This window comes from Cervus elaphus, chromosome 22 (assembly GCF_910594005.1).
Source record: "Cervus elaphus chromosome 22, mCerEla1.1, whole genome shotgun sequence".
NCBI lineage: Eukaryota > Metazoa > Chordata > Mammalia > Artiodactyla > Cervidae > Cervus > Cervus elaphus.
This window is the reverse complement of record NC_057836.1, coordinates 41,767,232-41,794,066: the sequence shown is the minus strand read 5'-3', so window position 1 is coordinate 41,794,066 and position 26,835 is coordinate 41,767,232. Positions and strand designations below refer to the sequence as shown.

At 37.0% G+C, this 26,835-nt stretch overlaps 1 protein-coding gene and 1 long non-coding RNA gene across 3 annotated transcripts in view; one reads left to right on the top strand and one right to left on the bottom strand.

Annotated features, from left to right (window-relative positions):
- The window catches only part of PKP2 (plakophilin 2), an 86,168-nt gene that overhangs the window by 50,843 nt on the left and 8,490 nt on the right, over nt 1-26,835 (top strand). Inside the window, exons 6-10 of the mRNA XM_043882047.1 lie at nt 3,453-3,630; nt 17,780-17,897; nt 18,750-18,914; nt 19,780-19,953; nt 26,237-26,390. Coding sequence (XP_043737982.1) covers nt 3,453-3,630; nt 17,780-17,897; nt 18,750-18,914; nt 19,780-19,953; nt 26,237-26,390 — 789 coding nt within the window. The remainder of the gene's footprint in view (nt 1-3,452; nt 3,631-17,779; nt 17,898-18,749; nt 18,915-19,779; nt 19,954-26,236; nt 26,391-26,835) is intronic.
- On the bottom strand, nt 290-26,835 carry LOC122680548. 2 transcript variants are annotated; one of them, XR_006336716.1, is made up of 3 exons: nt 26,188-26,835; nt 7,389-7,506; nt 290-606 (listed from the first exon to the last, which is right to left on the bottom strand). It is a non-coding gene; the product is annotated as an uncharacterized LOC122680548 (long non-coding RNA). The 2 variants fall into 2 exon arrangements; XR_006336717.1 differs by lacking the exon at nt 26,188-26,835 and adding an exon at nt 10,278-10,318.

The following is a 26,835-nucleotide window of genomic DNA, read 5'->3' as shown; positions in this document are numbered from 1 at the left end:
TAAATTCCTCGTATCCATCCTGAGAGTCAGGCTTAGTAAATTTTTTTAGGAGTATGCCTAAAAAAAATTTCAGGTGTGGCCCAAGAGTTCAGTTCAGTTCAGTCGCTCAGTCGTGTCCGACTCTTTGCGACCCCATGAATCGCAGCACACTAGGCCTCCCTGTCCATCACCAACTCCTGGAGTTTACTCAAACTCATGTCCATCGAGTCGGTGATGCCATCCAGCCCTCTCATCCTCTGTCATCCCCTTCCCCTCCTGCCCCCAATCCCTCCCAGCATCAGGGTCTTTTCCAATGAGTCAACTCTTCGCATGAGGTGGCCAAAGTACTGGAGTTTCAGCTTCAGCATCAGTCCTTCCAAGAGTACGTGATTCTGATTTGCCACTGGGCTCATTTGAAAACTGCTAGTCTCTTCTAATACTCTATTTTTGAGATAAAGCCCTTGTTCATATTTTCATAAAAGATGAGCTTATTTTTGTTGGCTCCAGTGATAATGCTGGATCTTACAAGATCTTTCTGTTTTCTTCAGAGTTCTTTTAGAAGTTATGCTTTCACTGAGCCAAAATCTCCTTCCTCAGAATTTCCACTCATTGCTCTGATTTTGCCACCTGTAACCACAGAAAATGATATGTAGTTGTTAAATAATGCATTTTTTTTAGTTACTAGAGAGCCTGTGTTCTTATGTGTATTAGACACTTTTCACTTTGGGTTGGGCTTCCCTTGTGGCTCAGCTGGTAAAGAATCCGCCTGCAATGCAGGAGACCTGGGTTCGATCCCTGGGTTGGGAAGATCCCCTGGAGAAGAGAAAGGCTACCCACTCCAGTATTCTGACCTGGAGAATTCCATGGACTGTATAGTCCATGGGGTCGCAAAGAGTCAGACACGACTGAGCTTTGGGTTAATTTTTCTACTAATAATTTAATTTTTAAAGATTATAAGAACTTTGTATATTAATGGTATCTAACCTTTGTCCTGTATTGTCATATGCCTTTTCCCAATTGGTAATTGGTCATTTACCGATTTTGTATGAATGTGTGTGATGATGTGTGTAAGGATGTACAATCCTGAACCTCTGGTGAACATTTAAGCTCTTTCCTAGCTTTGTATCATACAGAAATTTGGCAAGCGTGACACTTCTGTACAATATCTTACATTAAAAATTCAAAAACTATACTGAAACTCCCCAAACCATATACTTCTGTAGTAATAATATAGCATGCCAAACTACAAAGGACATTGACTGTTGGGAGAAAATTCCATTCCCTTTGTTCAAATTAATCCTCTCTGGTTTTTATTGTAAGGTGTACTTTTCCTTTGAGTGCTCTGTGTGGTCCTTTTTAAAGAGAGGAAATGCCATTATGCTTCACATTTTAAGCTTCTGGCAGGCAGAGGCTGTTAATTTGTTTGCTTATTTAGAACAGGAAGCTTTTATTTTCCTCTTCTCTCTTTTCTCTTCAGCTTTCTTTTGTAGCTTAGTAACTAAACCTCAACCTCAGACCTGCCATTCAGTTGTTTTCAGCCACCTTAGGAGTTTTCTGGAATTTTATTCTGTCTCTCCCCTTCCAAGACCTCTTAATATGAGGTGTGACCAATGAAGTCATTGTGTTGCAAAGCCTGTGGCTGAGTGACACTGCTAACCCCAAATGCCTGTTTGATCAGGAAAAGACCTCATCAGCCAGAATTCTAGTCCTCATGAAACACTAGACCCCACATTGCTTTGTCTAATGGAAGCTAGGTGTAAGCTGTGGTGGATATTTGGTGATTTAAAAAATTAGTTACTTGTACACAGCTAAAGTAAACTGTTTAAGCCCCAAAAGACTACATCAGGCCTAGAATGCTCTAATTGAAGGGCGAGATACAAGTATGGTTGATTAACTACTCAGCTTTAATCACAGACTAGTATTTCTGTCGTTAATATCAGGGGAGGTAATATCACCACATAATTTAGCTAAGACCACCATGTTTGCTTTATTCATAAAGCAAACTCTGTTCTTCACACAGACAGAGCAATGAATTTAAGAAGGAAAAAAAAAAAAGAAAAAAAAATTTAAGAAGGAAGAATTACTGACTGGGCGGTGGGGCATAAATAGGAAGAAAATTCTCTTTCTTGGGTGATAGTGAGTTATGGTAATTTACTGAAGAACGAATGATGGCACAGGAACTTGACACCTGCTGGGAGTCACTGGACTAGCAAGCGGTAGGTATATAGTCCTTCCACTGAATCAGAGGTATTTGAGCACCAAATTTGTGAGAAAAACAAATCCTAAATGTAAATATATGCAACTTTGTATTCTCTCTCAGTACCCAGCTTCAGTCCCTGTGGATGCCCTGGAAGTACAGTATTCTGTTATCTTAATTTCTCCCTGAGTTGGCTGGTACGGCCTTTCTTTTTAATTGGGGGTGGAGGGGATTCAAGAGGATGGGAAAGTTAAGTGAGTAAATGTGGTACCAGTCTTAGACCGATTCTTATCCACTGCAAGTTGGCAAGTAGAGTAAATACTCATCTCACCTTCTCTGCCAGACTTTAATATAAGATGAGGTAGCGCTAGCATCGGAGAAGGAAATGGCAACCCACTCCAGTATTCTTGCCTAGAGAATCCCGTGGACAGGGGAGCATGGTGGGCTGCTGTCCACAGGGTTGCACAGAGTCGGACATGACTGAAGCGACTTATCATGCATGCATGCGTTGGAGGAGGAAATGGCAACCCACTCCAGTATTCTTGCCTAGTGAATCCCAGGGACAGAAGAGGCCTGGTGGGCTGCCGTCTATGGCGTCACAGAGTCAGACACAACTGAAGTGACTTAGCAGCAGCAGCAGGGCTAGCATAAATTCTGGGAGGACATAAAGTCTACCATTGGGTAGGAGTTAATAAATATTCTTTGGTGATATTGATCAGCCTACTCTTGACAGGCATAGGCAAAGGCTTTCTACAGGCTTTTCCTGCTGTTATTGGAAAGCAAATGTCAGGTAGGTAGTAGGGAAGCAGGAGGCAGGCAGAGATATTCTTAGATATGTATCTAAGGGAGAGAAATATGAGCCTTAAAATGTTGAACTCTTAATTACAGTAGGATCATTTCAAGCTTTCCTGTTGATGAGCCCAAAATTTATTATCCTAATGAGGTCAGCTTTGTGGTAGGATCTTTTAAGAGAATAGTAATAAGAATTTTTGGCATTCATTTATGTTCTTGATTAATTTAAATATGTATAGTTTCACATTGTAAGTTCTCTTTGTTTTAGATATATTTTAATTGTTTTTTTGGGACAGCTTCCATTGGCATCTAATGATGTCTAAACAGGTACTTTCCCTTGTGAAAAGGACTCTCTCTCCCACCTTCTTTTTTTTTTTTTTCCTTTTTATAACCAGCCATGGATCTAAGGGTGATGGTCTTAACTGACGTTTTCAGCAGTCATTTTGACCTAGCCCTGTTTTGATGGTACTCTTTACTTTTCTAGGTTTGCTGTGGAACTTATCCTCTAATGACAAACTTAAGAATCTCATGATAACAGAAGCCTTGCTTATCCTCACTGAGAATATCATCATCCCCTTTTCGGGGTGGCCAGAAGGAGACTACCCCAAAGCAAATGGTTTGCTTGATTTTGATATATTCTACAATGTCACAGGATGCCTAAGGTAATGCCAGTCTACATCTCCCTCCACATTGTCTCTGCTGACTCTAAATACTACATCCAGATCTGTCTTAAACTCTACCCAATTACCTGGAAATACAGTTAAAAATTATAAAGATCACTCTAAGTACTAGAAGCACAGTATAGAAAAGAGTACTGTTTTTCCTGAAATGTTTGATTCCAGAAGCTACCCACTTAGCTCAGTAGAGAGACAGCATATCATTTCCAATAGGTAAACTGGAAATCCAATCTGAACACCTACAAGTCCAGGCAGACTGGAATTCCCTATCTCACAGGATTTAAGTCAGGCTGCATGCTATTTTTCAGTTGACAAAAATATAATTTAATGACATGGTAAAAAAAAAAAAATAGTTTTGAACCTGGTGTTTTTAAATAGGCAACAAAACCTAAAAGGATAGATTATCTTGCCACAAGAATAGCTACAAAAGAAATTAGTTTGATCAGCATTTCTAAATATTGGGATGAAAAAGGTGCTTGAAATGTTTTCTCCCCTGGACTGTCAGATGCCAGCTAAACCAGGAGGAAATAGAAGTGCATGCAGGAAGAGGAAATGTTAGTCTTAACTCCTCTAGAAATGTGTGTCTCAGGCTTTCTTACATATATTTGAAAATAATCGTTGTCCTTTATGTCTAAAGATTGAAAGAAACCAAATAGATATGTAATCAAAATTAGGCAGCCCAGAAGAAACTGGGATATATTCTACCTTTTGATCTTTTCTCTAGTTTCACAGTTCACATTTTGAGGGAATCTGTTTGGATGATAACAGAGGGAATTTATTATGGTAAGATGTTTATCTTATCTCCATAATTAATCACTGTGTGTGTGCATGCACATGCGCTCAGTTGTGTCCAATTCTTTGTGGCCCCATGGACTGTAGCCTTCCAGGCTCCTCTGTCCATGGGATTTCCCAGGTTAGAGCTGTGGAGTGGGTTGCCATTTCCTCCTCCAGGGGCTCTTCCCAACCTAGGAATCAAACCCACATCTCTTGTGTCTCCTGCAGTAGCAGGCAGATTCTTTACCACTAGCACCACCTGGAAAGCCCATAATCACATAGTAATACATATCAAATACCAGGTTATTATGAAGAATTATGTCAGCCACTGAGAGTTTTTCAAAGATGAATGAGAAAATTCTTAAGAAACCTTTAATCTAGCAGGGGATGCAGATGAATAAACTAGAATGCAATGAAATATGTTACAGCAAATTTTTCTATAGCTCCCATTGCCTTACCACGTGCAGCAGAGTTCTTAGTGTGGCAGATTAGGTTAGGACTCTTTCACTTCATTGTGTACATGGCAGATACACAATTCAAAGTTCCTTTTTTAAATTTTTTTGCTTATTTATTTTAATTAGAGTATAATTACTTTACAATGTTGTGTTAGTTTCTGCAATATCACAAAGTGAATCACCTTCACACCCCTCTAGGCCATCACAGCACCGAGCTGAGCTCCCTGTGCTATATATAGCAGCTTCCCACTAGCTGTCTGTTTTACAGATAGTGTAAATATGGTAGTGTATATATGTCAGTGCTACTCCCTCAATTTGTACTCCCTCTCCTTCCCCTACTGTGTCCACAAATCCATTCTCTACATCTGTGTCTCTATTCCTGCCCTGTAAATAGGTTCATCAGTACCATTTTTCTAGATTCCATATATATACATTAATATGTGGTATTTGTTTTTCTCTTTTGACTTACTTCACTTTGTATGACAGACTCTAGGTTCATCCACATCCCTGCAAATGATCCAGTTTCATTCCTTTTTGTGGCTGAGTAATATTCCACTGTATATATGTACCACATCTTTTTATCCATTCATCTGTCAGTGAACATTTAGACTGTTTCCATGTCCTGGCTATTGTAAATAGTCCTGCAGTGAACATTGGAGTATGTGTTTTTTTCAATTATGGTTTTCTGAGGGTATTTGCCTAGTAGTGGGATTGCAAGGTCATATGGTATTTTTTGTTTTTTAAGGAACCTCCATACTGTTCCCTATAATGGCTGTATCAATTTACATTCCCACCAACAGTTCACGAGGGTTCCCTTTTCTCTACACCCTCTCCAGCATTTATTGTTTGCAGATTTTTTTTATGATAGCCATTCTGATCAATGTGAGGTGATACTTCATTGTAGTTTTGATTTGCATTTCTAAAATAATGAGCAGTATTGAGCATCTCCAGGTGTTTGCTGGCCATCTGTATGTCTTCTTTGGAGAAATGTCTATTTAGGTCTTCTACACACTTCTTGATTTGCTTGTTTGTTTTTTTGATTTTGAGCTGCTTGAGGAGCTTTTGTATTTCGGAGATTAATGCTTTGTCAGTTGCTTTGTTTGCAGATATTTTCTCCTAGTCTGAGGGTTATCTTTTCATCTTGTTTGTGACTGGCTTTGCTCTGCTAGAGCTTTTGAGTTTAATTAGGTCCCACTTGTTTATTTTTCTTACTGTAGGAGGTGGATCAGAAAGGATCTTGCTCAATTTATGTCAAAGAGTATTCTGCCTGTTTTCCTTTAAGAGTTTTATAGTGTCTGGCCTTTCATTTAGGTCTTTAATCCATTTTGAGTTTATTTTTGTGTACGGTATTAGGAAGTGTTGTAACTTCATCCTTTTACATGTAGCTGTCCAGTTTTCCCAGCACCACTTACTGAAGATGCTGTCTTTTCTCCATTGTATATTCTTCCCTCCTTTGTTAAAGATAAGGTGACCATACATGTGTGGGTTTATCTCTGGACTTTATCCTATTCCATTGATCTGTATTTATGCTTTTTTGCAGTATCATGCTATCTTGATTACTATAGCTTTGTAGTATAGTCTGAAGTCAGGGAGTATGATTCCTCTAGCTCCATTTTTCTTCCTCAAGATTACTTTGGCTATTCGGGGTCTCTTCTGTTTCCATACAAATTGTAAAAAAAAAAAAAAGTTTTCTAGTTCTGTGAAAAATGCCATTGGTAATTTTATAGGGATTGCATTGAATCTGTAGATTGCTTTGAGTAGTATAGTCATTTTCACAATATTGATTCTTCAAATCCAAGAACATGATATATTTCTCCATCTGTTTGTATCATCTTTGATTTCATTCATCAGTATCTTATAGTTTTCTCCATACATGTCTTTTGTCTCCTTAGGTAGGTTTTATTCCTAGGTATTTTATTCTTTTTGTTGCATTGGTGTACAGGATTGTTTCCTTAGTTTCTCCTTCTGATTTTTCATTGTTAGTTTATAGAAATGCAAGGGATTTCTGTGTAATAATTTTGTATCCTGTGACTCTACTAAATTCATTGATTAGCTGTAGTAGTTATCTGATGGCATCTTTAGGATTTTCTATATGTAGTATCATGTCATCTGGGAAAGTGGCCATTTTACTTCTTCTTTTCCAATCTGGATTCCTTATATTTCTTTTTCTTCTCTGATTGCCATGGTTGGGACTTCCAAACTTCCTTAGACCAAGTGACTCATGTAGCTGAGATGTTGACAGTCACTTGTGGAAGTGAAAGAAGTACACCAGGAACCATGGCCTCAAGGACTGGGACAGAAATTCAGCATCCCTAGGACTCAGTTTCCTGTTGACAGGCATACCTCAGATATATTGTAAATTCAGTTCCACACCACTGCAATAAAGTGAATATTGCAATGAAGCAAGTCACAAATTTTTTCGTTCCCCAAGTGCATACATAAGTATGTTTATATTATACTACAGTCTGTTAAATATGCAGTGGCAGTATGTCTTTAAAAAATCAGTATACATACCTTAATGTAAAAATACTTTACTACTGGGACGTCCCTGGCATTCCAGTGGTTAAGACTCATGCTCCCAATGCAGAGGGCCCAGGTTCAATCCCTGATTGGGGAACTAAGATCCCACGTGCTGCACATGGCATAAAATAAATAAATAAAGGCATTAAATAAATAAATAAAGATTAAAAGAAATACTAAATTACTAAAAAACGCTAACCATCATCTAACAACACAAGAGTTGCCACAGACCTTCAATTTGTTAAAAAATAATTGCAATATGTATAAAACTCAATAAAGCAAAGCATAATAAAACAAGATATGTCTGTACATCCCATCTCTGCTTACTCTTCTTTGAAGACTACTGGGCTCATTCTCTAAAAATGCGAACAAGCCTTCTCCACATAGCAGATTCCTAAATCACAGGCCACCCAGCAGAAAAAGTACACTTCTTTCTTCAAATGTCAGTCTCAGGGAAGGTTTAACCCTGGCCCTGCTTCTGAAAAGTGCATATCATTTGAGCCTCTGTCCCCTGGATTGGCCAGACCTGGATCAGATACTTGCTTCATGGCAACAATGACAACAAGATTTGTTAAAATAGCAAGAGGGAGGGGAACACTTGCTGGGAAAATAAAGCAAAAATAGAAGACACCTTCCTCAGTTACAGCATATGCAACCTTTCTGGGTCTGTCTACAAGCTTCTTTACAGTCTTACTTCACATTTTTCCACAAACATACGTCAAAGTACAAGCAAACTACAAAATACTTGCTTTTCTTAGATATTATAGGTAATTTCATATAGTCAAGGCTTTATTCAATTTTATTTCCTGGGAAACATTTTCCATTATCTTCCCATTAAATACTTAATCTCCTAATCATCTAACACCAAAGATAAAGTTCCTCTTTTCTATAAAACATTTTTCTGCTCCTCAGACAAACACCATTACTTGTTTTTAAGAATTCAAATGGGAATTTTTACAGGTAAATCACCTGTGTACAGATTTTGCATCCATTACTGTTTTTATGGGAAGTGATTTACATACTTTTTTTATTAGATTGTGAACTCTTAAGAGCTGAGCCTATGCATTGTTTTAATCTCTAATTCCTAGCACCTAGCAAGGTTTCTTGGAGAAGGAAATGGCAACCCACTCCAGTGTTCTTGCCTGGAGAGTCCCAGGGATGAAGGAGCCTGGTGGGCTGCCGTCTATGGGGTAGCAGAGTCAGACATGACTGGAGCAACTTGGCAGCAGCAGCAGCAGCAAGGTTTCTGACACATAGTAAGCAAGTATAAAGTATTTGAGTGAAATGGGTAAATGAATGAATGAGCAAATTAAAATCCATCATAAATTAGGTGGATAATCAAGCCTGGAAAGGTAACAAATTTGTAATGGAAAGTAATGAAACAGAAGTTAGAAACATTAGCTAAGGCAAGACTATGGGGGGGCATTATAAAACATGCTAATGAGTTAATTTTCTTCTTCTGTAAGCAAAATTCAGAGTGTGGGGAGAATAGAAATATAAGTTCTGTGTGAAGTAGAAAAATTATATCAACATGAAAGGTGTGTTGGGAAGGTAGAAATCTAAAGACAAAGATGTTGGTTACAAATCTTGTCCTGTAGTCTTCTTTTATAAACAAGGAATAACAGACTTGCATGGTTTGAATGAAGCACATTTTTCAGATATATTTTATCCTAAATCCACTCCTATCATAATGATACCATTTTAAACTGTTTGCAAAGACAATCCAAACCACTGGTTTGAACTCCTTTCAGAAGCAGAATATTACACAAAGACTGGGAAATTGAGCATCGTGGTATTTGCTTACTAAAATAATCTATTCTTATTTCATCTGTATATCTAATTTATAATAATAATAGCTAACATTTATTATATATTATGTTGTAAAAACTGTTCAAATTGCTTTATGAGAATTTACTCAGTTTCTTCTCAGAGTGACCCTTGTAAAGTAGGCCTTCCCATTTTATGGATAAGGAAACTGGAGCTGAGAGAGGTTAAGTGATTTTCACAACATCATACAGCCAGTAGGAGACAAAGCTGGAATTCTAATCCAGGAAGCCTGTCTCCAAAACTGAGCTCTTCATGTTGTCCTGGATATGTTGATATTAATCAATGTATACAAACTGTATACCTGTTTACAGACTGCTCTGCTGTGGATTAAGCCTCTGCCCTTTACAGTCTCGTAACCTCACAGTCGTGTTCTGTCTTATTATAGGTGTTATATGAGTTTCAGTAATTGTCTTTTTTAAAGAGTTCTATGCAAGTAGAACCTCTGAACTGAATTTCCTATTAACAGAGAAGACAGAAAGCATATGAAGTTGGAGGTCTTTCCAAGAGAGGAGTTGGCTTTGTAGATGTCACAATGGGTATAAAAGTCAGCAAGGAGATGTAAATTAGAACCTAAGAAAAGACCTATAGGGAAACTTCAGTCAAATCGACTGGATTTCCATGAGAGCAAAGCTGTCTTCTGAATAGTTGCTTACTTCTTTTTTCTTTTTAATTTTTAAATTTGTATTGGAGTATAGTTGCTTTACAATACGATGTTATTTTCTGCTATGCAGCAAAGTAAATCAACTATGTGTGTGTGTATGTATATATATACCTGCTTTTTTTGTATTTCCTTCCCATTTAGGTCACCACAGGGCACTGACTCGAGCTCCCTGTGCTACACAGTACGTTCTCATTAGTTATCTGTATACACAGAGTAGTGTAAATATGTCCAGCCCAGTCTCCCAGTTCATCCTGTTCCCCCTCTCCCCGTTTGGTGTCCATACATTTATTCTTTACATCTGTGTATATATTTCTGCTTTGCAAATAGGCTCATCTGTACCATTTTTCCAGATTCCACATATATGTGTTAATATACAATATTTTTCTCTTTCTTACTTCATTCTATGACAATCTCTGGGTCCATCCATGTCTCTGCAAATTGCACCATTTCGTTCCTTTTTATGGCTGAGTAATATTCCATTGTATATATGTGCCACGTTTTCTTTATCCATTCTTCTGTTGATGGACATTTAAGTTGCTTCCATGTCCTGGCTATTGTAAATAGTGCTGCAAAAAACATTGGGGTACATATATCTTTAGGAATTATGGTTTTTCTGACTCCAAGTTACTCTAAAAAGATTTTTGACTGGTGTTGACTAGCTCTGATAAAAATGAATCTTAACTACATTAAAAGGTCATAAATGTTAACAAATATAATTTCTACAAGTTCCTTGGAGGTATTGTCTCCCCTGCTGAGTGTGGAACCAACAATGAATTGGCATCCTGAGTGTATCTTTGACATTGTGGTTGACTTAGGTTAGTGTAGCTAAATTCCTTCAATCTACTTTGGAGTAAAACTTCTGCATACCAGTGACTTTGTCTCTTGATTAACTTGATGATGAGATCAATTCTGAGAGGGACTACCCAGGTCTTTATGTAGCAGTGGTGCAGAGTGAATATGCTCTGCAGGTAAAACGTTTGCCTCATTAATGAACTTGTGACAGTGACTCCAGTTCTGCCCACCTGGAGCTGTTACCAGCTCCAATGCCATACTGTGAGGTGGCATTCAGACAGGAGAACACACACGGGTTATCCTTCAAAAATTGTCAGGTACAGCATGTGCATGCATGCTAAGTCGCTTCAGTTATGTGCGACTCTCTGCAACCCTATGGACTGTGGCAATTTTTTCTTAATATGCTAGCATCATGAATAGTAAAGTTAGTGGAAGAAAAATAAACTGATACATTCCAATTTGTGGTAGAGCTGTCAGAAGCAGTTATTAGAATCTATCCATACCTCCGCATGCAGTGGCATCATGTTGCCACCTTGAAATCGGCCATGGTAGGAATATTTACACCACAGAAATTTGCAAACGCTACAAACCAGAACTCTCCCCACTCCCCTTCCCCTGCCTCCAGGGGTCAGACAGGCACTTAAGTGGACAGGTGTGAGACTGTGGGCTGCTGTCCGACTAGAAAGTGTGGGGGGAATGCTTACCCCAAAGAGAAGTAATATTCAAAGTTCTGGAAAACACTTGAGGCCAGACACAGACTCTTCTGAGGCAGCCTCTGTTAGCAGTCTCATTCTTCAGTTGAAAAAATTAAGTGCCAGTGACTCTTCCAGAAAAATAGTAGCAGTTAGCAGAAATTTGAGAAAAGCAGCTAATCCATGCTTCTTGGGATTTTACCACTGGTCTGTCTTTCCTCTTGCTCTTATCCAGCCCTGTCCAGTACTTGAGTGCCTCCTGTATCCAAAGTACTGTTTAAATTTCTGAAATTTCAAAGGGGAATGGGACCTATTTTTGCCCTGGAGGAACTCCAGGTTTAGTGGGGGAAAGGCACCAGAAGAGATAATCACAATCCATGTGATAAGAAGTGTAGAAGCGGTCTTGAAAAGACTGTCATGGAGGCTCTGAGTTGCTTAACTGATGTTTCCTGGGAGGTGGGGAAAATGTTGACTGGAGAGTCACATGTGGTAAAGGATGAGTAGCTGTGTGAATGAATGTCTCCTCAGTCATAGCTCATCATTCCATCACTGGTTCATCTCTGTCCTTTTTCAGTATTGCCATATAAAAATATGAATTCACAAAAGTCTGAAAAGTTGCTTTCCTGAAGTCCTGTTATTTGTTAACCATTTGTTTAGTTTTATCTCCACATCTGATTACCAAATGTTTCCAAGACTCACAGACTTAGAGAACCAGTGTGTGATTAGGGGGAGGGGATAGATTGGAAGTTTGGGACTGACATATACACACTGCTTCATTTAAGATAGATAACCAACAGCACAAGGAATTCTGGTCAATTCTGTAATAAGCTAGAAAAAGAATTTGAAAAAGAGTAGATACATGTGTATATATAACTGAATCACTTTGCTGTAAACCTAAAACTAGTACAACATTGTTAATCAGCTATGCTCCATTATAAGATAAAAATTTTTAAAAAAAAACACAACCATTTCTGCGTTGTAAAGGCTACATCAGAATTTTGTTTAGAATAATAGGACAAAATGACAAAACATTACTATGAAACATTATGAAACATATTCCTTTTTCCTAATTGTATTTTATGCTGGATGAAGAAGAAAAGCAATTGGTAATGCATTTCACCTGCAAATGACTTAAACTTAACTCTTTCCTACATATGTCATGGTTTAGTAACTGTGTTTTTTCTTTTTTTTTTTTCTTCGGATATGGGTACGGCCCGGCGCGAGATTTACACCCTCTCCCCCGGATAGTAACTGTGTTTTAATGAATGTATAATGTAGTTATTTGTACTAAACTTTATAAGTCTTAAAAGAAAATTCCATTTTCACTTATCACTGAAGATCTAGCTAAGATGGGGAGTAATCAGAGGAAGCAAACTGTATTTCTAGAAAGAAAAGCAATAATTATTAGCCTTAATCGTGATGAGCCTCTTGATTAAAGACAAGGTTTTTGGTAATATCAATACCAACTACTTTTTGGAAAAAGAATATCTCCATGTATATTTTTAATACATTCAATTATATCTGTCTACTCCTGCACAATAAAACATGTAATTGTATTTTTGAATTTCATTTTTTACACATACCTGGATATCAAACTTCAGAACTTTGCTGAATCTGAGTTTCCTTAACTATGCTTTTCATTCTGTTTACCTTTGCTTAGTTATCCCTTATCTGAGTACTCCTGACAAAAAGATTTATCTGGTCTGTCTCTGTGCATAATCCTATTTAGTTACTCAAATAATTAAGAATTAGATAATTAAATGACAGTCTAATTCCTCTTATTATCAAATAACTGTTTTCCTTTTTTGTAAGACATATCTTTAGTAAAGTTGACGTTCCTTGTCCTGGAAGGAACAAGACATGTAGGTTGTACAGCTTTGTTCTGTTCCCAATGTTGCTTCTGTTTGCAGAATGAGCAGCTGACTTTGGCTGATGTTTGCGGTTACCTGCAGGATCTGATGTTGACTTCCGAGTAAAAGACAAACCCTTCTTTTGGGATAGAGTTTTTGTTCCTCTGCCAGTTCAAGTGAGGCTCCCCTTTTGTTCTGTGCAACCACAAGCTGCCTCTGCTGCTTTCTCCAGGTTAATCACAGACAAGGCCCAACTGTTTGATATGTATCAGCTGAGAGCTAAACAAAAGCCCAGACCTAAATCTCAAATAACAAGAGGAAGAAGGATGCCTCCTTATCAGCCAGGGTCTTATCAAGTGCCTATTGGGTCTTAGAATGGACTCAGACCAAGTTATTAAATTGACTGGTACCACTTGGGATACAATTTATAACATGTGTTATTAGGAAGCCTAAAATTGTTGGTGAAAATGAAAATATAGCCACAGTTTTTTAAGAACCATTGTGGTGATCACTAAGTATGCTGATTAGACCTTTAAGATAGGTATATTAACATACATGTAAATTTGTGTGTTACTAGAATACCACCTATTATCAGAAGAAGTAGTCCCTCGTGTTTTTTTGTTTTGTTTTATTTTTTTATTTTCTGCATCTTAGAATTACCTGTCGGTGAAATGTCTTGAAAAGATTCACTCCTATCCTATTATTGCCTGCCATTCTCACACCCTGGTGACTAACTATGGCCTTTAATTCCAGTTGTCCATACACGACATTTGGACATTCTGTGTTATAACAAACTTTCTCTCAATGCTGATAGACTATATTTGACAGCTTGCCTGCACATAGCCCCACACATATAACTTTTTATGATAGGGCCATTAAAAATCCCATTAGAAGTGGGTAAATCTGATTTTAAAAAATAGTCATAGGTCAGGAATCTGAATGAAATTCAGCACACCCTAATTTCAGGAATTTTGTGAAAGCATAATATTTGCAAAGTATACAATAATGTCTAGCACATGCACTAAATTGCAGTTATTCTTATCATTTGACACTGTTCACACTTTGATTTGCCATAGAATTTAAAGTATATTGTCATTAATCTTAACAAAGACAGTTCCTTATTTTAATTCCAGCAAGGTCCTGGGTGTTTGTTTTCCGTTTTTGTTTTTTTTTTTCCCCTCCTTTTGATTGTGACACTGAGGAATGTGTGAGATAAATGGTCCTGGAGAGAGTCAGGAATCACTGATTCACTTTCAGATAAATCACCTGAAGCCTCCTATGTGAAGTTTTGGTCAGAGACATACAGAGGTTCGGATTCTATTTTTTTCTCACCCGTCACAGGTCACATTACAAAAAAAATTCTTCTTAATATCAAACACAAGCAGCTATAGTTTGCGCTGGTATCCTCCTACTCAGGCCCGGTGGAGGTGAAGAGCTCTGAAACAGCCCTGCCTTTATATTTAGAGTAGTTCACATCCTTCTGTACACATCTCCTCCTGAGGCCCCAGCCTGGGGCCCCTGGCCCCAAAGACCTGGTATTTAAATTTTAATATACAACAGGGTGCAGTTCTAATTTCCAGAAAGGTGCTCACATATTTACTCAGACTTCTGCTAAATTATACCAAGGGGAAATAAATTCGTCATTTAATCAAATTCAAACCATAGACACTAAATTAAACATTTCCAATATATTCATTGGGTTTCCCTGGTGGCTCAGAGGGTAAAATGTCTGCCTGCAATGTGGGAGACTCAGGTTTGATCCCTGGGTCAGGAAGATCCCCTGGAGAAGGAAATGGCAACCCAATATATTCATTGATAACTCTGATAATGAACTTTTATTGAGTAACTACTGTGGTTTTTATGCTCTTTTTTACTTTTCAACAAGATAGTTGTTTTAATATATTTCGTGAACAGTTTTGAGGTAGTTTTCCATATTAAACCTCTATCGGGCTACATCTAGGAAACAGTGATACATATTTCTCAGGACTCAGGAGACACAGTGTGAAAGGATTGATTCTTCCTAAGATTAGCCATGTTAATTCTCTCATTCCCACAAATTTATGTATTAACTGTTGAAAAAATACTGTAAGATGAATTTCTTAATAATTTCCTAATAATTACTGATTATTTTCAGAGTGATACAATAGCAAATTCCTTTCTAACTAGTGACCTCTATTCATGGATGTATTGCTGTAAAATAATCCACCCTTATCATTTATATTTCTAAGTATCTGAGTAAGGTAGGAACTATTTTTGATATGCGAGAACAAATATTGAGGTAGTAGTGTTCCATGCACTTTCTGTCAGCAAAGGTATCAGCTGTCAGGAACCCCTGATAAGTCCCGTTTCAAGCCAGTAGAGTCTGGATAATACCAAACTACAAGACAACAGTTAGTGTGTGTGAGCTGGAAGTACTGCCAAATTGAATTACCATCCTCACCCAAAATAAACAGCCTGAAGTTAAACAAAGCTGAGTCATTTATCTGCACGGTATGTAAGGGGCTTCGCTAGGAAGAAAGACCTTTTGATTTGTCCTAGCCATTTTAAAACTACTGCCATTCTCCAAGCCAGATGCTGAAAAGGTCAAAGGGAAGCTTTAAAAGATGATAACACTGTCTCGGAGTTGGGGGACATATGGTTCTTGCTAAACAAATGGCAGACTGAATGAATGTTAGATAAGGTTTGCTCTACTCTGGTGCCGCCCTCGGCACAGAGTAAAGAACAGCTCTCCTATCCTGACTTCACCACTAACTTAATCTCACCAGTAAAAGTAACTTCAGCTCTTTGGTCCTCAGTTTCTCCATGTGCAATATAAGGAGACTATGAAAGATGCTTTTTCAAGTTTTGTCAAGCTTAAGATCCCATGACCTTAACGGGCTCAGAGAATAGACAGAGGATCTTGGTTCAAATAATCATTTCTTGAGAAAAAAATTATAGGAAAAAATGGTTTTATTTACAGTCTATGAGCCAATTCATAATCTTTCTTTTAGTGGACAAAGTATCAAAAATCTTTCAAGTACAGTGAAAATAAGGAAGTGAATAATTACATTAGAAACATCAAATAAGAACCAAAGTCACAGAGGGGATTTTGTTAAAATAAAAAACTCAATTGTATCAATTCAGCAACCATTAAATTATTAGTACATGCTTAGTTTTAGGGTACTTGTCTTATCTCCTCAGCTATTAGGTTGGATTCTGAAACTGCATTTTCATGGGTTAAAGACAGCTGAATATTATAGATGTGATCTCCCTGGGAGCAGGTGCAGTGCTGGGTGCTCCTTCCTTGTTCCCTGCAGTTCTTTATACAATGCCAGGTACTTTTGTTCTTTGACAATATGTATTGAAAACAGTATTTGGGGACAGAAAGGCTTTTAAGAATCACTTAGTGCAGTATATTAAAGATGAAGAAAATATGACCCCCAAAGTTCTCAGAATTGTAGTTCTTTCAATGTTGAGGATCACACTGAGACATTATACACAAAAAGAATATGCTTTGTAATGTTCTGCCTACAGTGAAAGGAGCTGGTCTGATAAATTTTATAGGAATAGTTCTTAGCCAATGAAGTTAGCAAAAGAGAATAAGGGTGGTTCTCAAAATTCTATAAACCTGAAGTCGTTCTTTTGTCATTCGTGTTTATACAGCTGTTAACATTTTTGGAAAAAAATTTTTTAAATAGTTAATGCTGACAAGAAAAATTAATGCAAAGGAACATAGTAATACCAGCATAAAAACATTATCTGAATCTGAAATATGATCCCTAAATATATTACTTTACTGTATTTGATAACCTTCAGTGTCTATAAGGAAGCACCTTCCACTTGTAGATTTAGTTACTGTTTATAGAAAGGTGTCATGGCTTAGCCAAATTAGAAATAGACTAAGTGCAAAGATGTTTATAGGTCAGGCTTGTAACCTAGGTCTTATACACTGTGAAACTGCATTTTTCATGACATCTCTCTGTCATTTTAATTATAAAATTATCACATTTTAGAGCATTTGGTTTAATATTTGTCAGTAACAGTTTATATTGAAGCCTGGAAAACCTCCAAATGGTATAGTCTAACACTCTGTATTTACAAATGAGGAAGCTAAGGCCCAGAGAATTTAAGAAATTTTAATTTAATTGGAGTTAAGGCACGGAATAAGTTGAAACTTGGACATGTAGTGTATTGCTACAGCTAATATGCCATTTATTCTACTTTTAACTGTAAGATGTTTTCCTCATATATTTATACCCTTTCAAAAATAGGGTGACGATTAAATATATAATGCTCTGACCTTGGTGCTTGGAATAAAGTAGACAGAAGGCTTATATTACACTATGATGTTTTATGAATATATTTATAAGCTGTGTCCAAATTTGATGACTGTAGGCAATTGGTGATTTATTGAGTCTAGGACAAGTCTGTCATACTTTGACACATTTTCCAGTTTTCCAAACCCTTGGAAAAAACTTTGAAACAAAAGTAAAGCTTTGAAACAAAAACCTATTAGATACACAGCCTAAGTGTATCTTAGCCTAAGCCTAAATCTTATGACTGATTGTTTGTTTTTCCTGATAGAAACATGAGTTCAGCTGGCCCTGAAGGGAGAAAAGTGATGAGGAGGTGTGATGGACTGATTGACTCACTGGTCCATTATGTCAGAGGCACCATTGCGGATTACCAACCAGATGACAAGGTGATTTAAGAGTTAGATATCTCTCATATTAAATTACTTATTTTGTCTTACTAAGACTTCAGAGTATTCTTGAAGTAGCCGCTAGGGTTTGGCTTTATTCATTAACTCATTTGTTGAGCTTAAGATTTCCCATACATGCTCATAAATTTTAAAATCTATGTAGTCCGGTTTTTCTTTCTACTTTCCAGACCCAAATTTCAAACTGTATAACACCTCTAGATATTTGAAAGGAGCTTAGATGCTACATTTTCAGCAATGAAATTCATCTCTTCCTTCATCCCCAAACTTGCTCCTCTGTATAATCCTTCTTAATAGTTATTACCATCTACCAAATGAAAATAGAAATCTAAGTAATCTAGGACTTCCTCTCTTCCATCACATCCCACATCCACTGGACAGCAAATCATGTGCATTCTACTTCTGAAATGCTCTTTAGTTTAACCACTCCTCTTTAATGCTGCTACTGTACCCTAATTTGTGCATCTTTCATACTGACTATTGTAGTCAACTCCTGATTGGTCCCCATAAGCAATATCTCCTCCTGTTTTCCAACTCCACATGGCTGGTAAGCAATGTACCTAAAATATAAAATCATTCTGAACACTGTAAAAACCAATGTTTTAAATAATTCAGCCTCTACTTCTTAGCATTGTGCTCATGACCATTTATGATTTAACCCTAGCCTTTCTAGCCATACTTAGTCACTCCCCCAGGCACCCCCTAGTCCAGGCACACCCTGTTGCATCCAGTTAACCTTGTAAGATCTAAAGCCTCAAAAGTTCTGTGATATGATACCTGCAAAGTTACCTATATATACATATATATAATCAATATTCATGTCCTATTTCTCAGGCCACAGAGAACTGTGTGTGCATTCTTCATAACCTCTCCTACCAGCTGGAGGCAGAGCTCCCAGAGAAATACTCTCAGAGTATTTATATTCAAAACCGGAATATCCAGGCTGACAACAACAAAAGTATTGGGTGTTTTGGCAGTCGAAGCAGAAAAGTAAAAGAGGTATACTGGGAAGTCTTTGAAAGAATAAGTGTGCGTGTGTATTTCTAAGTACTTAGTATATGTCAGGCTCTATTTTAAGTTCCTTTAATCTTTGTATCAATCCTATGAGGTGTGTATTATTAATATTTTCCTTTACTGATGAGGAAACAGAGATACAGAAAAGTTAATTGATTTTCCCGAAATAACTCAGCGAATTAGTGGTGGAGATAGAATTCCATCCCAGACAATCTGGCCCCAGATTTATGTTGTTAGCCATCAAACCATACTATTCTATGCCCCGCAGTTTAGGAAGTAAACTTAATACCATGTGGCCAGTGGTATAGCATTGTCTTAACATTAAAAGAAGCCCAGACATTCAGCTTTAAATGTTCTAGAAAACAAACAAGACATCCTAAAAGCAAACCGCATAGGAAGGATACCTTCCAGACTGGCATTTTATGAAAATTGAGGGAATGTGATCTCTCCTACTCCTACCACAGTGTTGATGAACTTGGAGAATACTTGGTAAATTTAGAATCCTCATGCTATCCTGGACAACTTCACAAGACTCTGTGAAAAGAGGCCTGTTTTTCTTATCTTCAGAGCAGTTGTGACTAATTTAGCTTTTAGCTTATCAGCAGCCTGAAAAATATTCTAGAACAGTCTTTGCTTAATTCTCTGTATTCTCTCTCATGGTGAGGGAGAAATAATCATCATGGGCTAAAAGTTAAGTGATTGTAAATCATACATGTGTGCCTTTTTAATGTTTAAGGTCTTACTACTAGTCTCTCTAGATAAGACAATACTTCTGGTCTCTTGGTTTGGGTATGGAATTGTAGAAATCACTTGAAGTCTTTAATTTTGGATTCCATTGTGTGTGTGTTAGCAATACCAGGACATGCCAATGCCAGAGGAAAAGAGCAACCCCAAGGGCGTGGAGTGGCTGTGGCACTCCATTGTGATACGAATGTATTTGTCCTTGATCGCCAAGAGTGTCCGAAACTATACTCAAGAAGCATCCTTGGGAGCTCTCCAGAATCTCACAGCAGGAAGTGGACCAGTGAGTATCGTGCTACTTTTAAAAATAATGACATTATAGAGACACCTACATTAAGTTCAGAAATGATAGTGAAGTAAAACCATCAGTTTTCTTGCTTTAGTCAAGAAAGTTCTCAGGAATTGCCAGAGAGTTTGGCTTTCCAGGACTTTCAGCCTCAGCTTCTGCAGAGCAAAGTCAAACTGTAAGTGAAAGACTCAGTATTTATCAGTGTTAGTCAGAGCTCTTTCAGCTAGAAGTTTCAAAATCCTACCTAAACTGGCTTAGGCAAAAGAAAGGAATTTCTTGACTCATCACTGAAAGTCCAGGATGGGTTTTCCTTCTATCGTGGTGGGATGTAGGTGCCCCAGGATTGTAATTGTGATTCTCTATCTCTGGCCTTTGTTTTCTTTCCTCTGTTGGTTTCTTTCTCAAAGGCTTTCTTCATATTACAGCAAAGATAGCCACCGGTGATTTCAGGCTTACCTATCATCCAGCCCAGTGTCTCCACAAGAAAAGAAACTGCTACTATTTTCCCAATAGCTCTAAGAACTTAGCCATTTGCAAATCAGTTTTTGTGGCTAGGAGTCTGTGATGTTCTAACTGGTCAAGTCTGAGTTGTGTGCTCACATGTGAATTTCAGGGGCATGTGGCTGAGTGAGCAAGGGTCACTGCCACTTGTACCATGTAGAGTGACTCTCTGATGGAAAGTCAGTGTTGTTAACAAAAGAGTGACTGCCAGAAGGCAGAGACAACATATGTCCACTGCAGTTGCAAAGGACGTCTGTGCTTTTGTGTCCCGGAAAGTCAACTACAAGATAAAGAGCGACGTCTCTTCTCAGATGTACTTACTTTATACCAGCAAAATCAAAATATTAAAAAGAGTAAAAACTTACAAGGTCCTGTGATAAGCCATAATGGAAAAGAATATGAAAAGGAATGTGTATATATATGTATGTATACCTGAATCACTTTGCTGTATAGCAGAAAGTAACACAGCACTGTAAATCAACTACACTCCAGTAAAATTTTATTTACTTTTTTATTCTTTGGCCACCCCACATGGCATGTGGGATCTTAGTTCCCCAACCAGAGATCAAACTTGTACCCTCTGCATTGGAAGTGCAGAGTCTTAATCAATGAACCACCAGGGAAGTCTTAAAAAATTATTTTAAAAAGGAGTAAAAACTTGTTCCTTCTTCCATGTATTTTGCAACATGGTAAGGAATTCTATAAATATTTAATTATTTGAACTAAGCTTGTGTTCTTTGCCTTGATCATAAAATGATTAATCTCTCTTCCAATAGTTCATTATAAGGCCAGCCTAATTATCCGTCATCAGAGAGGAAAGCACTCTTGTAGATAACAAAAATATTATTTGTTCTTTACTTGAGAAGCCATGTTCATCCTTTTATTGTGTTTATACAAAAGCTTGTTCAGCTTCAAATAAAATTGTGAAATACTGAAGCCAGTATTTCTCTAATTTTAGCACTGTGGTTAAGAATACAACCAAACTTTAATCTCTTTGAAATTCTTTAAAACATACTTGTGCACAAGAAGAAAATGGGGAGTGGCCAGGGAGCCCTGACAGACAGAGAGACATAGTTTATCATCTTATCTTCCCACTTCCCCATGCTTGGTTTCCCAAAACCACTTCTTTCATTTTCCCAAACTACAGAGGCTCTTATTAACCAGCAACCAGTCAACTTAATAGAAGAGATCAGAAATTAAATTGCTTGTATTTATGATTTAAGCTCACTGTGCTCTGAGGGTGGTTCAATGTGAGCTAACCCTTTAATTTGGATCTTAGCCTCTTCCATTCCAAAATCTATGTTGGATCAAAACCATTCAGAAGTGTTTCCATATTCCTATCAAAACAAGAATATTTGCCACCTAATATACAGGAATATGCCACTTCAATTCTGAATATGTAGTTTGCTACCTAGATTCTAATTCCTCTATTCACTTATTAAACAGTACTTGAGCACTAAAAGGTACTAGATTAGTGCTAAGCATATAGTGATGAATAAGACAAAATCTCTGTGTTTGGTAATAATCTAGCTGGGATAAAATAAATAAATAAATAAACAGAAATCTAAGATACCAGGAGAGTTCTGAGTCCAGAAGGAATCCAGGAAATGGAGATATCTTCACAACTGTTCTATTTATGTGAAGGCATTTAAAATCATACCTTACCTTAGACCAGTCCAGTCCCCTGAAAGGAGACCTGTACTAAACTGGTATTAATCCGTACCCAAAGCTGTTGGAGTTGAACTTAAATAGAGATTTATAGGAGAAAATTATTAGCAGCATGGGGCTGCTGCTATGATAATGATAGAGGACTCTTTATTCTTGATATTTATTCAGTGATAAGAGGACTCTTTATTCTTTTAAGTTGTGAGATGCTTTTTATTAAAGTTTTGACTTGTATGTATTTCTTTTCTAATTATTGCATTCCCTGATTTTCTGTGTTAGATATATGATAAAAAGAATACTTGGCTTTGTAATTTATAAAAGGAATCACTGAATAGAAAAACATGAAAAACTGGCCATTAAACATAGTTCTAGAAAATACTCCGTCCATCTACCTGTGTTCATAACAGAGACATCACTGAAAATTGATGGCCATGTGTCTTAGATGGCAAAGAACCTGAACTGGACTGAATAGCTTCTAAAAGATAGAGTATGGAATTTTTATATAATATATGACAATAATTTCTTGTCAGTAAGAATACCTTAGTGTAAACTTTATTAGCTCAAGTATAAGGGCCATTACCTTTACATGACACAAAAAACACAAAAAATATAAGGAAAGGGGATGGGATGATAAAATTTGCCCATTTAGAAAATTCTCTAAATATAATGTGAAGTATAAAGTTTAATATAAATAACTTCTGGGGGTGTAGTGTACAGCATGGTGACTATAGTTAACAGTAACTGTATCAGTTCTCATCACAGAAGGGAAAAAAATTGTGACTATGTGTGATGATGGGTGTTATCTAAACTTATTGTGGTAATTATTTCACAAATGTATATCAATACATATATCAACTCATTATGTTGTATACAAGTAAAATTAAAAAATACATTGTACAAGTTAAAATCCATTGAAATAAGCAGTTTTCAAGTTTCTAAAACACTAAAGGCACTTAATTTGATACCCACTGGAAAAAAAAAACATATTTCTTATATCACACCTTACCCACAGATTAGTTCCAACAGCAGTGTGATTTAAATGTGGAAGATAAAACAATAGAGATTCTAAATGTTAACATAGAATATCTTCATGACCTGAAATAGGGAAAGATTTCTTAACAGTAGACATAAAAAGCACATAAAAGTTTCATGAATTGATTACATAAAAATTAATAGCTTATGCTAGCAAACAAGCACAAGCTGGAATCAAGATTGTCAGGAAAAATATCAATAACTTCAGATATGCAGATGACACCACCCTTATGGCAGAAAGTGAAGAAGAACTAAAGAGCCTCTTGATGAACGTGCAAGAGGAGAGTGAAAACGCTGGCTTAAAACTCAGCATTCAGAAAACCAAGATCATGGCATCTGGTCCCATCACTTCATGGCAAATAGATGGGGAAACAGTGACAGACTTTATTTTTGGGGGCTCCAAAATCACTGCAGATGGTGACTGCAGCCATGAAATTAAAAGACGCTTGGTCTTTGGAAGAAAAGCTATGACCAACCTAGACAGCATATTAAAAAGCAGAAACATCACTTTACTGACAAAAGTCCATACATTCAAAGCTATGATTTTTCCAGTAGTCATGTATGGATGTGGGAGTTAGATTATAAAGAAAGCTGAGCACTGAAGAATTGATGCTTTTGAACTGTGGTGTTGGAGAAGACTCTTGAGAGTCCCTTGGACTGCAAGGAGATCCAACCAGTTCATCCTAATGGAAATCGGTCCTGAATATTCATTGGAAGGACTGATGGTGAAGCTGAAACTCCAATACTTTGGCCACCTGATGTGAAGAACTGATTCATTGGTAAAGACCGTGATGCTGGGAAAGATTGAAGGCAGGAGGAGAAGGGGACAACAGAGGATGAGATGGTTGGATGGCATCACTGACTCAATGGACAATAGTTTGGGTGGACTCCGGGAGTTGGTGATGGACAGGGAGGCCTGTGTGCTGCAGTCCATGCTGTCAAAAAGAGTCGGACGTGACTGACTGACTGAACTGAACTGATGCTAGCAAAAGACAGTAAAAAGGCAAAGCACAGAAGAGGAAAAGATTTTGATAACATATATAAGTAACAAAGGTTGGTATCTAGGAAATATTAAAAAAAAAAACTCATCAATTTAACAATGAAAGGATAGACAACCAAATTGAAAATGGACAAGAGATTTAAACAGGCATTTCACAAAACATAATCTAGAAATGGCCATTAAACATCTGTAAAGATGCTCAGCCTCATTAGTAATCAGGACAATATGAACTAGAATTGCTATGTGTAAATAGTTATAGCAGTCATTTTCACAAATTCCCTAAAACTGGAATTTGAAATCTCTATTTGGTAAATCTCATTGCTTATTTTCCTTAATGAGCAAATTCTAAAGGCCATTCCATGTCAGCCTCTCCCATTTCCTTCAATGAATCAGAATTCATGTTTCCATAATCATTTTTATATACTAGACCTTGAGATGACAAAGAAAATGCTATGAAAGTGATAGAGCTCAACGGCAGTGACTCAGAAGAGCAGAGCTTTTGCATATGAGGAAAGATGTAATTACTTAGATGGACCATTGGAAAGAGAGATGAATACCTCCGTGTTCAAGGAGGAGGAGTTTTACAGAATCCTACAGAGGAAGGATTTTTCTCAGAGGAGAGAAAAGAATCTAATGGAATGTTCTGCAAATTAGTGAAAGACAAAGCATAACTTTGGAATAAACATTGCAAAATAGTAGTTATTAAACTTCCATGAGATACTCATGGATATTTTGAGTATCTAATAAAAATGATAGATTCTTTCCTTGAGAAAGATTATTATAAACACAAAAATAATTTTAAGGACCTCCTGTTCCTGCCCTGAAACCAATCCTACTTCTATATTAACTCCTTCTCTGGAAGGCATAGTGGAGAATATAAGGAGAACAGTCTGCAGGAGGTAAGGAAAGCAAGCAGTGTTAGGTAAGATAAACAGGAGATAGACACCCTCAAGAATGGTGAAGAATATATAGATTTTTGGCACAGTGACCTAATATTAGCTTCAAATAAAAATACATAAAGTTGCAGACACAAGTTAAGGCCCCAGTATTGTTGGGGGTTTGCTGATGCCAGGTAGGGCCTACTTGGTACTCAGACCTGTGAAAGTAGGTGACCAACCTGATTCCAAGTAAGATTTGCTTCTGGTGGACTTAGACCTGAAACAAGAAACTTGCACATGCAGCCTCCCATACAGAGCATAGAGTTACAGGTAATCTGACTAGCCATACACTCCTTTCTTTTAAAGTCCAATATATCTTTCAGAATAAACTGGCTTTTTAGAAATGAATAAGTTTATTAAAATATATAAAATGCCAAAGTTTAAACTAAAGAAACAGAAAATATGAATAAGCCAACAGCCAGTAAATACATTTAAATAGTAATCAAAGACATCTCCCTATAAGATTTTTCTTAGCTCAGTTGGTTTATAGCTAAGTTCTACCAGAGCCACAAAGTTGAGAGTATTTTTGTATTACACACATAGTTTAAGGAAATAGAAAAAGGAAAAAAACAATAAATTTTATGACATTAGTATAAATTTCATCCTAAAACATTCTTTTCACAACAATGAACTGAAAATGTGAGTAAAAAGCAGAATATGATGAAAAAGAAAGGGAAAGACAGACCCATTTTATTTATGAAGTAAAATGAAGTGAAGTCACTCAGTCGTGTCTGACTCTTTGTGACCCCATGGACTGTAGCCCACCAGGCTCCTCGGTCCATGGGATTTTCCAGGCATGAATACTGGAGTGGGTTGCTATCCTTCTCCAGGGGATCTTCCCGACCCAGGGATCAAACCCAGGTCTCCCACATTGTAGGCAGACTCTTTACCATCTCAGCTAAACTGATTCAAAAAACATTGTAGCTAACCAAATCCAATATTTTTATTTTAAAATACTGAATAAACTGTCTTTATCCAGTAATTGAAAACTTAATAAGAATTTGAAGCTAGCTTTTTAAACATATTTACATATTATATAAACATCTTATATATTACAATCTCTAGTAATTTACAGAAACTTAGAAATTTTACCCCAAAATGAAATATCGTAAGTATTTATAGGACATGTCTCACAAAACAGATGCCAACATCAGTAGCTCAGACGGTTGTCCAGAAGGAAAATGGCCTTCAGCACACACGAAAGATGCTGCATATTGGTGATCCAAGTGTGAAAAAGACTGCCGTCTCTCTGCTGAGGAATTTGTCTCGGAATCTTTCTCTACAGAATGAAATTGGTGAGTATAAATCTCTAGATGTAATGTGTCTGTATTGAAAATACAAATGCACTAAAACAAAAACATTGTCCTTATCCCATTCTTTTTACAATGATGAGTTGAAAGTGTGAATAAAAAGCAAAATGTGATCAATAGAACTGGGTTTTGTGTACCTAGACATCAAGAGTAGACTTTCACACTGGTCTCAAATAGGATTTTTCTTAGTATCCAACTTCATTTTTGTTCCAATTACTACTGAAGAAAAATTTTAAACCATACTAATAATGAACAGGGTAGGTAATATATATAATATTTCTTGGCCCTCAGCTATGCCATCCGATGAAGTCTTTTTTAAAGCATGTCTTTCAGAATGTTCTGTGTAATCTGCTTAAGCACCATCCTTCTAAACTATTAAATAAACACACACACACAGTGATTGTTCACTTAAGAAGCTTGGTCATTGTTA